The sequence below is a fragment of the Podarcis bocagei genome (genome assembly GCF_964188305.1).
Source record: "Podarcis bocagei genome assembly, chromosome: 4".
NCBI classification, from domain to species: domain Eukaryota; kingdom Metazoa; phylum Chordata; class Lepidosauria; order Squamata; family Lacertidae; genus Podarcis; species Podarcis bocagei.
Window position 1 is genome coordinate 52399194 of NC_138128.1, and position 14689 is coordinate 52413882.

At 40.4% G+C, this 14689-nt stretch overlaps 1 protein-coding gene across 1 annotated transcript in view; it reads left to right on the top strand.

Moving 5' to 3' along the window:
- LOC308586440 (uncharacterized protein) overlaps positions 1-14689 on the top strand; it is a 65898-nt gene that overhangs the window by 21970 nt on the left and 29239 nt on the right. Inside the window, exon 4 of the mRNA XM_081193115.1 lies at positions 9219-9280. Within this exon, the coding sequence (XP_081049241.1) occupies positions 9219-9280 (62 nt within the window). The remainder of the gene's footprint in view (positions 1-9218; positions 9281-14689) is intronic.

Sequence of the window (14689 nt, forward strand, 5' to 3'; positions counted from 1 at the left end):
CATCTGTTCGGGCCATAAATTTCTGACACTCATGTACCCTGGCTTAATCAAAACATCCATGAAATACTTGCACTTTGGAAAGAAATACAGTTCCCTGCAAACAAAAAAATGGCAAGGAGGAACTTTTTTGAATTGCATGATAAGAACATAAAAGCAAATGGTGTTTCATGGTATGTGAAGCAGAACTGACAGTCAGTATTGGACAATGTGTTGGGCCAGTCACAGAGCTGCCCTCCAGATGCTACAGATAAGCTCTGCGACTGACACCAGCACAAGCGCCAGGCTGGCGGTACTGAGGCCCTGACTCCATCCAGGTGAGCTGTAATGATGCCAGTGTTGGGAAAGCATCTCTGTGGCTCTGCCCAATCACACTAGCTGCTATTGTAGGGAGTTAGGAATGTGCTGTATTCTAAAGTCAGAGCATTGGTTTGTCTGCTTATGTTTGCAGTATTTTATAGGCCACCCTGTACCAGAGTTCTCAAGGCAGTTGTCATTAAGACAGAAGACAATTTATCAATAAAACAATAACAATAAAAGTATAAATACTGCATTATAATAGTTCCAGAGGAAAGGTATACAAGATGCCTTCGCCCTGGCCTTTAACAATAATATCTTGTGTCCTTTAGAGCAGAAATTGTGAATTGTAGAATTTTAAATACCCATCTCATCTTTGGCTTCACTCAATTTTGTTTATAACACTCTTCCATTTTCTTCTAGTTGTGAGGGTGGGTGATGGAGAGGGGCCTCACAAGTGGAGTAGCCTAGGGCCTCTCTTCATCTAAAGCCAGTCCTGCCTATAGCCAATCAAAAGCCTTGGGGAAATAAAACATATATTTGCCTGGTGCTGAACTGACATCAAGGAATGCACCAGGCAAGCCTCACTGGGGGAGGTTTTCCATATCCAGGGTGCCATCACTGAAAAAGCCCTCTCTCCTAAAGTCATCTGCCAAACCTGTTCAGAGGAGGCACTTGTGTAAGGGTCTCCACAGATGTTTCCTTGTATTACAAAGTCAAAAGGTGTGTGGCAGCTGCTTTTCCAAGATTAAGTCAGAGGTCTTTCTAACCCAGCTTTCCAAGGTGCATTGTTAAGTACTTTCTGTATACAACACATATGGTCTAACACTGAGTAATGTCTTACATTTCAGCAGTGATGTGGAAATTAATCTGCACATTGCTTCACTAATTATTCCGTGTCTTTGCTCTTACTGCCAAAGGTTATACAACAAGCTAGCTGGTAGAAAGCAGTTTCTTCAAAGAAGATCTCCAAACAAGCATATTGATAGGTTTATAGATTACTGTTGTGAAATAAATACTTTTTGTGTATTATTATAGGCACACCCTTCTTAATTTATATTTCCCAGCCTTGGCATTCAAAACTGATGATTGGATTCCTGCTCTGTGAGGCTTGACTCACCATGCACCAGATAGCAAGCTTACCTGGTTGTTCTGGTTATGAAGGAAAGGAAAATATTTGCCAGTATCAGAGGCTTTTGCCTAAGACAGAAATTTCAGTACCTTGATTGAGGGATTCTGATGTTTTGCACTGAGATGGGTCCTGAATTGTTCAAGGATTAATTTAGTAAAGTCTTAGACTTCATGAGCCCAATGCATAGATTCGTATTTCATCATTCTTAATCCATTAAGATCAGTAGGACTTGAGCTGCTTGGAAGTAAACTAGCTCACTGATTTCAGTGGAGCAAGTAGAACTGTAACTGCAGTTCCAGACCCACTTATATGGGAGACTTATTCATGAGCAACATGCAGAAATTTGTGTTGTGAATTTCCTACAATGGGGGATCAAAGGTAATGCCTCAAAGGTGAAAATTTAATAGTTTCCAGACTTTGGAGACCATTCTCTCCATACAGTACCTCGGGTTACATACGCTCCAGGTTACATATGCTTCAGGTTACAGACTCCACTAACCCAGAAATAGTGCTTCAGGTTAAGAACTTTGCTTCAGGATGAGAAAGGAAATTATGCTCTGGCAGCGCAGCAGCAGCAGGAGGCCCCATTAGCTAAAGTGGTAATTCAGGTTAAGAACAGTTTCAGGTTAAGTACGGACCTCCGGAACGAATTAAGTACTTAAACCGAGGTACCACTGTATTCTTATCTCAAATAGGACCTTGTTTTAATTTTTGCTACATATATGCAATACTACAAAGCTATCAGTTGAATTTTTGGAGCATGCATACTGACAGCCAGTGTAGTGTGATGTTCACATCACTCGGTTTGGAATGGAAGAAAGTCAGAGTCATGTATGAAGGAGGGATACATGGATGGATCAATCTGTTTTTATTGTATGTCAGTTTTGCAAAGTTTGGCCCTCCAGATGTTGCTGAACTACAACTCCCATGAGCTCCAGCCAGCATGGCCAATGGCCAGAGATGGTGGATGCTATAGTTCAGCAACATCTGGAGGTCCAAAGGTTCCACACACCTGTGCTAAATCATAGGTTTGTTCTATCACATTTTCTGTGAAAACTTTGTTTTTAAATGGTATGCACTTTCCCCTAAAGTACACATTTTGTATCTATTCCACTAAAATACATATTTTAGCATGCACTTTCACCTGTATCTATATATGGACCAGAATGCAACTGGATTAGGCAAGCCTCCAAATTTCAGTTCACAAAATATGCAGAACAATGCATATTTCAGGTGAAAATGCATGCAAAACATGTATTTTTGTAGAAGAATGGATACAAAATGTGTACTTTAGTGCTCTACAGTCCTTAGTGGTGTTCCTCTTTAAAATACCTGAGAATTATACAGTTATGTTTAGTTGGAAGGAAAAAAAACATAAGCTATTATATGTGATCTGTTTCATTCTCTCCCCACCACCATCACGGATGGTTGTGAAGCTGGTCATTCTGCGGACAAAGGTTATATTGCAAATATGTCTGATCTGACAGAGAAGGAACACTGAATAAAACATGTCAAAACTGATGGAAAACAGCCAATCACAGACTGGAAAGCATAGTTTGACCTTAATGGGGTTCAAATTAAATCTGGACAGTTTTCACTCTCATTATAAAAGAAATATAGGATTAATTTTAATTAAGTGAAATTAAATGCATCTGTTTACTTAGTAGTGCAGTATGTTTTAGGTTGAAAAAACTGATAATGGGCTTGTGGGAGTCAAAAGCCAAGGAAATGTGACTTTAAAAAAATATTTTGCAGGTGGGGTTGCTACTTTTGTTACTGGCCATAGGTCACAATGTATTGCTACTTGGACAGTCTAAAGACATAGAATAATTTGTTTTTCTATTTGCAATGTTACAGGCTTTTTGCATCTGAACTTTGTGGTGTTATCTGCCTTTCTATTTTCTGCTCATTATCCAACATGTGAAATGCATTAGTTGTTGGGGAGTACCAGCCATTTTCAGACATACTAAGCATTCAACTTTGTTTTGTTTTGTTTTGGGCTGATTTCTTGAAGTCTGTAAACACTTACAATTGATAAATTAATAACTAGTAATCTCAGCCCTCCAGGGAAATATGGAACAATAGCTGAGGGAAGTTACGGTAATCTATTAATTCACTGGTCTATCAAATCCCATCTTATCCTGTTTATTATATGTAAACAGTCTGTTGCTTCTCTCTAATCACACTTCCGTGGGAGGAAGTTCCATGGAAATCAGTGTGAAGTGTTTCTACATGCAAATACCTCTAGGAAAAGTTCCACAACAAAAAGTGCCAGTTAGACTAGTTTTTACAACTTTAGTGATGTAATGGCTAGGCAAAATGATCAGTGCCATAGTCATGTTTACACTCTTGACTGGCGTCAACACTGCTCATGCTATATCAGCAATGATTATTATTATTTTTAAAAATATCTGTGGACCATAAATTGGGGTGGACACAAATTTGAGTGAGTTATTGGCCAATTTCAGGTGGACCAACTAGTTCCTGAGGGCTACTTGGAATTTTTCAAATAATTCTAGTTTGCAAGAGCTGGGATAGCTCAGTAAAGCATGAGACTCTCAATCTCAGGTTCGAGTCCCACATTGGGTGAAAAGGGGGTTGGACTAGATGACCCTTGTGGTCCCTTCCAATTCTCCAATTCTATGATTCTATAATCCTGAAAGACACTTCTTTTATTTGTAAGGAAGACTGTATACTGTGGATCACTTAAAAGAGATTAGTTCTGCCTTAACTATTACATTATCCTAAATAAGCTTTCTTGATTTGTAAATCAAAAACAGGTTGTCTAGTAGAAGAAGAAAAAGAACATTATGCAAGACATATCAGCTGTGCACAACACCCTCTAAATAGGCTGTAGCACATTTAATCTTTGTGTTACTGCAAGATAAAATGGTTATTTCTCTGGAGTATACCTATTTCGTATATCTGCTTAAATATGTGACAGCAATATCCTCAAAAGAATGTTGGCATACTTGGGAGAAGCAAAAAGGTCCAGATTTATGACTCTTAAATCAGGAACATTATTGCATGGTATGTCCCAGAACAGAAGATCCTGACACCACAATCACACCAGTGACTCCATTAATCTGCAGTGAAGATTATGTGGCTCAGGGTGAGCTCACTCATTCATGCCCATCACTCAATGACTTCAGCTTCCATCTACAAAGCAGTCAGCACACAAAACATAACAATGAACACAATACATGGAAACAGTTCACAAGTCCAGCTGTAAGGGTAATAGTCAACGAAGTTATGTTGAGAGTAGACCCAAAGAAATTAATCACCGTTAGTCATGTTTATTAATTTCATAGTGTCTACTCTGAGTAAACCTCTGCTGACTACCACCCATAGTCATCAAGTGTTGTGATATCAAGTAAAGGTAAAGGAACCCCTGACCATTAGGTCCAGTCGTGACCGACTCTGGGGTTGTGGCGCTCATCTCGCTTTACTGGACGAGGGAGCCGGCGTACAACTTCCGGGTCATGCGGCCAGCATGACTAAGCCGCTTCTGGCGAACCAGAGCAGCGCACGGAAACGCCGTTTACCTTCCCGCCGGAACAGTACCTATTTATCTACTTGCACTTTGACGTGCTTTCGAACTACTAGGTGGCAGGAGCAGGGACCGACCAACGGGAGCTCACGCCGTTGCTGGGATTTGAACCACCGACCTTCTGATCGGCAAGTCCTAGGCTCTGTGGTACCAAGTAGCATACATTAAATGTAGCAACTTTGTCAATTTCAGTCTCTCTCCATTACTTATTTTTCCAATCTTGAATTCATTTTTCTACATTTGCTCATAACTAGTGTTGTTGTTATGTGCTGTTTGTTTTTTAAAAAATCCTCATTAAAATATGTCAGCATTGTACTGCTAATTTCTCCAAGTATACACATTTTTGCAAGTTCGCCCAGAATAATGCAGGTTTCTTTTTGCAATTTTCATTAATATGTGCATTTCATACACACTTTGTTTAGCTGGAGAATTGTGTCTTGGTTCACATATTGGTCCGAGAAGTGCAAATAGCGGCCTTATCCACACTTCCTCTTGTCCTGCTCCTTTCCCCTGGGGAAAACTGCTCTTTAGTGCTCAATTGAAGCAAACAGCAATCAGGTTTCCCACATATTGCCATTTGTTTCAGTTTAAAGCTAATGAGTAGGTTTTCCCTGGGAATGGAATGGGGCAAGGGGAAATTCACTGGACCAGGCTTCCTCAAACTCGGCCCTCCAGATGTTTTTGGCCTACAACTCCCATGATCCCTAGCTAGCAGGACCAGTAGTCAGAGATGATGGGAATTGTAGTCTCGAAACCTCTGGAGGGCCGAGTCTGAGGAAGCCTGCACTGGACCCATGCTTTCTGGGTGCAGGGCAAGTGAAGTGTGGATGAGCCCTCTATTTGTACTTCGTGAACTGATTTCTCCCACAGTCCAAGAAAAGCATATGGAAAAAATATGGGATTTGAGGGCTCTGGTGGGAATGCACCTGGAGCAGTGTAGAATGCAGTGAAAGAACTAGCCACTCTTTCTCTGATTTCCAAATGGACATGACCTGTATAATCTGTATAGTTTTTCCTTACATCTATGAAAGATAAAAAGAAAAGGATTCTGGGATTCTTAGTACCCTCTGCTTGAATAGGCACCATTGATATGCAGAATACTCTGGAAGAAAATTGTTAAAAGGCAGAGTCAACAAAACATACCACGAAATTGAGGGCAGAGGAGAGCTGAGATAAATAAAAAAGGTTAGGTAGATTTGCCCTGTTTCTGAGGGCAACCCCAACCTTTGTCCCTTCTTTGCTATTTCCTGTTTTGTTCTGGGCCCTCTTTGGCCTTTCTTAGCGTTGTGTGTTTTGACTATGTGGCCACTTCACCTCTTTCCCACAATGTAGCAACTGGGAAATGGACTGAAATGGGACAATTAGCCATTTGAATCGCAGCAAATACCTCAGGTCAGAGGAGCACCATGCTCCCATTCACATAATATTTGAAATAACATGAATTACAGTTCAGCTGCCTCCGTTTCAAGGGCTTAGTAAAGTGGGCATGCAACAAAACCTGACTCTGTTGTCATGACAGCAAGGGTCAGCATCAGAGAATGGGGTCATGTTTAATGCTCTAGAAAATGAGTGAGGGCATAAAATCCAAGTGGACATGAAAACAGAAAGGTGACGTAAACCACAATAGCAAATCAGTGTTACCCCTGCAGATGTAAACTATGTCAGGCTGGCGGATCTAGATAAAATGTCTTGTAATGGAAACAAAAGGTTCACCTGTAACTTTGAATGGAGGAAATGCCATAAATAAATAGTGCTATGAGTTTGCTTTCTCACGTGTGTGACTTGATCAGTCACTTTTGGTTTGTCCTAATGTGTCAACTGATTAGAGTTTGGGATTTAAAAAAAGGATTGTAGTTCATTTAATGCAGCACTGGGGGACCTGTGGCTTTCCAGATGTTGTTGGACTTTAGGTCCTATCAGCTCTGGTCTTCGTGGTCAATAGGGATGAAATGAGTTAAAGTAGTCCAGCAGGGACTACAGGGTTTGCAGTCTTACAACCCACTTCTTAATGTGGATGGTGAGTGGGCAGTTCACCTGAAGAAGTAGTGTCTGTGATGAGTGTTCGACAGATTGCGAAACCATCTGAGAAACAACAGTTTCGTATCTTTAGTCAAAGAGAAATAGAGAAGGACAAAGAGGAAATGACTGCTGAAAGTGAAGCACCTTTGATTGTCTGTCTAGGGTCGTGGTTCCCAACTTGGGGTACACACCCCACAGGGGGGCAATTTGATTTTTAACAGGGGCAATTCAGGAATGACTTATTAACAGTGAATGGTATTTTAGGCTTCCTCCACGTTGGGGGGGGGTCAGGATTTTAGAGATGCTTAGGTGGGGCATGGCCAAAAAAAGGTTGGGAACCACCAGTCTAGAGGGTTCTGAGGCAGAGTAGTGAATCTGCTGCCTTGTAGGAGTGCTTCCTTGTCTGCTTTTATGGTCTGCTTGTTTATTTGTAAAGTTATTATACCTTCAGTTTCCAGCACTTTATTGCATTCAAAGGAAACTGAGGTAGCACAGGCTTGGAAATGTTTCAGCACTCAGAGAAGTGTATACAAAGGAAATGGTTTTATCATGGTACTAGACCACTTGCCTCTTAGTACTAAAATACCAATGTTTTGTCATGGTGCTAGACCACTGTGTTAACAGCAAGCAGTTTAGCTCTTCATACTAAAAGACCGATGTTTCAGAACAGTGGGAGTTAGGCCTTAGAAAATTGGGAGGCCTCCATCAAGACCTAAAAATATAAATACAGGCACAAATACATAAATGTGCTGAACAGGAATGGGTTTCAAGAATCTGCTTGGTCCACCCTACACTGAGATGAGATTTTAAAAAAAATCAATCCTAACTACCTCGCAGAGTTTCCTCACACAAATGTTCATTCCAGATGACCCAATAAGGCTCCTCAAGAATTAAAATCAAAAATACAAAAATGGCAAGTCATTACAGTCTGCCTGGGGGAGTAATGGGAACAATGCCACAGCCTCTCTCTCCAACTTAATTTACAGAGTTGTTTTTAAGATAAAATGAATTCATATACAATAAATCTGTTTTCCTAAGCCTCTGAAATAGAATTGGGAAGAGATAAAGTGTAGCACAGTACCATTTGCCTAAATGGCTCGAACTCTCATTCGGACTTTCATCTAAGGGCAAAGGGGCTAAAAGTGGGGAGCAGGCAGGGATGCATTTGTGGGCCATGCCCCCTCCCACACCTGCTTGTCCTCTGCAGACCTTCCCACACTGAGACGGAAGGTCTGAAGGGAGATTCTGAGGGTATTCAACAGAATGTGCTTAAATCTTCCCTCTGATCAGGAAGCCTGCCATTTTTAGGGTTCCCAATCACAAAAAGAATCCTAAATGTGTTCACCCAAACCTGTTTAGAATCCTTCTTGATATTCCCTCTCAACATGGAAAAGTTCTAAGCTGCGCCAGTGCACCTGATAACACTGAGGGCAGGCTAGCATGCATAGCTGTGAGTCCTTCTCATGGAGGCATTACTCTTGACAATTTTTTCCCTGTAGCCTTGAGAGCCTTGCACATTTTAGTCCAACTGATTTCAGCAGGATATGTTGCAATGCTGTACCCACTTACTTGGGAGTAAGCCTCTTTTAACATAATAGAATTTACCTCTGAGATATGTACACCCAGTTCCTGCTATCCCAACACAATGCTTTCTCAGGAAATCGTTTCTTAGGTGAGTGTTTGCATAATGAGTTGAAAATTTCCATGGATTCCTATGGGGAATTTTTTAATGTGTTTCTGACCACTGAAATCTTGCAAAAGACAAACAAGGGAGGGGAAAATGCTATTTTATTTGCCCAATCTCTGCCTCCTTACTTCTCCGACCCTCCCACCATGGATTCTGGCAAAACAGCTGCCATGGACTAGCAAAACACAAAAAGTAAGGCTTGTTTAAGTCAGCTTATTTGTTTACAGCACCACACACAGGTCCAGCTGTTTGGATATCTGAATCTGCGGTGAGTACAGGGAACTTTGGGTATTAATTACCCAAGTTTGGATAAGTGAATTTTCGTATAATGAGTGTTTGGATAGTGGGACCCGTATGTATAGGAATTTTGCTTTTAAGCACATAAAAATGCTTAACTTTGGCCATACAGTGATCATGAATTTCACTAATATATATTTATTACATTTCTATACCACCCTTCATCTGGAGGTCCTAGGGCAGTTCACAACAGAAAAATACAGTGTCCATTAGAAATGGAATGTAAATTTCTCTTTCAGATTCCTGACTCTTTGTGACATAATAAACCACTGCTCTCCACTGAAATTCTACTCATCATTATGTGAGTGTTTAACAATTTCAACTGCTTTACTTACATTGTAATTAGATGACAGAATATCACCAAACAGAGTTAAATCTGCTCTCTCTATTGTATCTAAGCCAACTTTGGATAAGACCTTGAATCTGGTTTTATCACTTTGCCAATACAAACTAAGACCACTAGGTTTGGCTTTAATAGCAAGTTGTGCTCTGATGAAGTCCAGGCATTTCTCTTGCTGTGGCAACAATCACTTCACAAAGCTCTCCTCTCAGTGATTCTGGAAGATTTACTGTAATGAAGGGTTTACGAAGCAGAAAATACATAGCTGGCTTTTCAGATACTAGGTGGAGGAAACAACTGGGAAAGAAAAACATGCTTGTTCTGAACAGTACACAAAGCCATGGGTACAGAGGAAATTGTGGTGAAGAACATGAAACATGAAGGTGTCATTTCTTCTCTGATATTTTCTCACCACTATCACTTTTTAAAATAAAATATATTGTTGTGAAACTGGTACAAATAGATTCTTGGGATGCTACTGCTTCCCACATGAGGCTCTCAATTCCCAATGTGTCTTACTGTCTATGTTTCCATAGAACCTCTGGTTAATTTATGTTAGCTACCATTCCGTTACACACTCCATTTGTAGGAAAAGATTCTGGTGCCATTTTACAATTTGTTACAATAGAATAAGCCACTGTGAGTCCCTTTCAGTTAGAAACATGAACATATGATACTGCTTTGCACTGATACAGAAAACAGAGCCATTGAGCCCACTAATTACTACTTTTTCAATCATTCTCCAACACTGCTGGAAGAGACCATTCCCAACCCTATGACCTGAAAACACCAGAGAATGAAGCCTATGTCCTACAGCAGTGAAAAAACATTTGCTCTGGACCTGAGCTAATGTCTTTTCCATATAATATATCACAAAAAATAGATTTTTCTACATGTATGCATTTTCATACTTGGGTTTTACTCAAAATATAAATTTCAGTTTTGCAGTAAATTTCTCATAAGGAGCCATCTTGGAGAATGAATAGCCTCCAAAATGGTAACCGTAAAAACTTTGGTCAGTGCTTTTTCTATTTAAAACATCCTACCACGTTAGAGAACTGTGTGGTGGTGTTTATGTGGTTTTTGACAATGCGTTTGTGAATAATATAACTCATTTTAATAGTATTTAAAAACATAGTATTAATGTCTAATTTTCATGTTTCCATTTTAGAGATGCAAACTGATATTGTTGCCCTCCAGAACTGAATCAGTCATAACTAGGCTTGCCATATTTCAAAAAGGGGAAATCTGGACACAAAAGGGTTTTTTGGATAAAGCTGTTGAGCTTTCGGAGCTATTTTTAGGGGAAATCGCCAAAATGACACAGCCGACATGGGTTGCCATACATCCGTATTTTCCTGGATGTTTCAGCGATTTCCACCCAGACACTGTTCCCGACCGCCAGCTCCCAGCTATGTCTGGGAAATTCTGAACGTATGGCAACCCTACATCAATGTTCTTTTGATTGGTCTAGTCATTAGCTTTTGGGGAAGACATCCTATACTAGACCAGTCATGGTGCACATCCAAACCTTAAATTCTTATTCCTGCTCTTAATCTATCCACTGGGTGAGTATTGTTTACAGATGCTTTGTCCATTCCAAAGTCTGGCCTAAAAGCAACACACACTGCAAGCTGACTGTCATGGTTGCCATATTTGGAGACAAGCTGATCAGTTCAGCCTGTGTGTTCACTCCCAATAAACGTAAGTGAAATTTCTAGAGTGAGCCATAGTAATCTCTGGAATATGAGATTCATGCCATGAACTGCTGAAATCTGTGTGTATGAAACAAAAACCTGATCACGATTGCCTTGTCCTCTGATGTTTGCCAATTACAAAGGTGAATTTTATTTCTGTGTCAATTACTTTTTGTAAAACACCTGGGGACGAATTCAGAAACAACAATTATATTTATTTGAAGTCTCCAGTGTAGAGATTCACTCCTGCTCTCTTACCTCCCATGCCATTTTACTAAATTTAATTGTTTTAAAGTTACTGGTTTTATTTTAATATTTATTTTCAGGTTTATTTTATTATTTTTAATGAATATTTTAGATTGCCTTTAAGGAACCACTTAGAGATCTTTTGCATCCTAAATAATGAGGGTGTTATATTAGAAGTCACTAACGCCTTTCTTTCTTTCTTTTTTTTAAAAAAAAGGTCCCTTCCCTTCTACAACTAGAAAAAAAATGTATTTAAAAATACACATTTTTGCAATATGAATCACCCTAAAATAATATATTTCTGCATGTTATTGTCAGCAATATATGCATTTTTGGGTACCTCACCACAGTACAGGTTACATATGCTTCAGGTTACAGACTCCGCTAACCCAGAAATAGTGCTTCAAGTTAAGAACTTTGCTTCAGGATGAGAACAGAAAATGTGCTCCGGCGGTGCGGCAGCAGCAGGAGGCCCCATTAGCTAAAGTGGTGCTTCAGGTTAAGAACAGTTTCAGGTTAAGAACAGACCTCCAGAACGAATTAAGTACTTAACCAGAGGTATCACTGTATATAAATTTTTTGCATGCATTACTTAAGAACTACATTGCAAAATCTGAAGGATGCATTTTGAATGATGACCTGGGCCTTGGAGGGCTAAGTCTTGATTGAGTTTATAACTTTATTCTAGCAAAACTCCCATCCTGGACCTCAGACAAGCACTGCATGGGCTGGAAAGAAGTTCCATTGAACAAAGGGAAATACAATCCAGAGTAAACTGTCTGGGGTCACACTGTACATATATATTTCTATACTGTATCTAGTCCTCATAAAGTGCGGCTTATGAGTGGAGTGATTTGAAAGGAGAATCCACTTGTTAAGCTTTCAATTAAAGCACAGTAGATGAATCAATTCTACTGCATGCCTTTTCTGTGTTCCAGTCCTGTCTGGTACAGTGGTACCTCGGGTTACAGACACTTCAGGTTATGCATTTTTGGGTTGCGCACCGCGCCAAACCCGGAAGTACCAGAACGGGTTACTTCCGGGTTTCGGCACTCACGCATGCGCAGAAGCGCTAAATCACATTGCACATGTGCAGAAGTGCCGAATCGCGACCCGCTCGTGTGCAGGCGTGGCGCTGCAGGTTGCGAACACTGCGGGTTGCAAACGTGCCTCCCACACGGATCATGTTCACAACCCGAGGTTCCACTGTACTGTATTCAGTTTGCATCATTATTCTTCACCTTTCACAATCTACTGTCATTTAAACACTCTTGGGGGTTTCTTTGCATTTTGTTCTCACTTTTGCTTCAGTCTTTTGGAAGGCTGAGGTCCAGTTAAATGTTAACTGAAACAGTGTTGCTGAAATAGACCTCAGCTCTCTATTTTAATTATAACAAATAGCAGCAGCTTAAAGAGTAAGCTGTTATTCCCAGTTAGACCACTTACCCATCTAACTCAAGCCCTTGGCTCACCAGGTTTTCAGACAGAAGTCTTTTCTAATCCTTCCTGCACCAGGGATGGAACCCAGAACCTTTTTCATATGCCTTACCACTGAGCACTACCACCCACCTATTTTTTCCTTTTCTTTTTCTAAACTGTGGTTCTAGTAAAGGAACTCTTAAAAAGAAAATGTGTCCCATCAAAGAAAATGGATGCTTCCATACCTTGAATGGTGTGTGATCCTTGAATGATCATGGATCTAATATGCAAAGCGAGGGATCGGATCACTATTGTTGTCATTCGCATTGCCAACATGAACTTTGCAATACTCCGAATGACACTATTATGGTTATAAATACATAAACAGACTGAGCAGGATTGATGCCATTTCTGATTGGTTTATGCCAAGTGGCCTCATGACAGATTGTGGCTGAAGGTCATAATACTATGAAAAGACACAAAACATGGACATGGAAAAGGAGACTTTTTAAAGCTCCGGAAAAACAAAGGCTTATCGGAGCAGCTGCCTTAATTTGAGTAACAATTATTCCTCTCCTATTCTTCAAGCTTTCTTTCTGTTACTGAGGTGGTTTCAGCTTTGGACAAACAAGTGAAATTTTGATAAGTTAATCAGTCACTGTAGAGGACTTTTTTCTCTCAAGCTAGAGTATTTCACTTTTCCTAAGTTTGGGAGTTTGTTAGTCAATTGTGATAAATCTCTCAGTTTCCTCCTGTGTTCTTGTTCTCTCTCTCTCTCTCTCTCTCTCTCTCTCTCTCTCTCTCTCTCTCCTCTTTGGAATTTCAGCATCTACTTGTAGATTGTCATCATTTTGAGGAGATTCAAAGCAGGCTTATAAGGAACAGACTAGTGGTTCTAAAATGGGTGAGTTACAAAGGGGGCCTGTCAGTAACACACTGTCTTCTCATTCAGAACTATCTCTGAATTCTTAAACCAACTTTTGATTTGTTTATCACATTTTAATCCAACCTTTCCTTGAAGAAGCTTAGATTGGGATGCACAAGGCTTCCCTTACATCAACTCTGTGAGGAGGTTAGATTGAGAGCTAGTGGCTTAACTGAGGAGGAGGAGGAAAGGGACTGAACCGAGACCTACCTAGTCCAAGAGCAGCATGTCAGACCAAAGACTAGACAGCCTGTTATAGAAAGGACTCCTCAAAATGAGGAGAGTGTCCCCTCCTGGCTATGGGACACATGGCCAGTTTAGCAGACCCCCAGATGTTGCTGGACTCCAACTTCCTCATCCCTGACAATGCTGACTGGGACTGATAACAATGTAGGTTCAGCATCTGGAGAGCTCTCAAGTTCTCCACCTCTGGTGTCTGGTTACTCACTAGTAAACGGAAAGTATCTTCAGAGTTACTTTCTTTTGCTTCTGCTACTCCAATTACAGAATTCAGCATTTGTCTCAAGGCTTAATTTGAACAAGTTCTGTGAACCACCCTGAAACCTCCGGGTATAGGGCGGTATATAAATTCACTTAATCATCATCATCATCATCATCATCAGGGTTTATTTTCAGTGCCAGTTCTGAGCCTTGAGGAATTTTAACACAACACCTCTGAGCATGAGCAGAGTGCTTTTTTCTCACCACTGACTAACCACAACAAGCCCACCATACACACCAGGGATTAAGTTATTCCAAGTCAGAAGGTATGACTTTAAGAGCTTTATGCCCCATCATCTCCCATTTTATACATTAATGCTCCATCTGATACTTGAAACAGGCCCAGTTAAGTCTCATTTTTAGACACCTGGGCATATATACACAATCAATGAGCTCTTAGTAAGAAGAATGGGTTGTATCAAACCAAGTTCTGCTAAGAGGAGACCGGGTGAAATGAATGAACCAACATTAGTTATGTATATTAACTTCAGTGGGACTAACTCTGAGTAGGACTAGTACTGGACTCAAATGGGGTTTCACACAACCCCCTCACACATAGAAAGCAGGTGTGAGGCAACCATT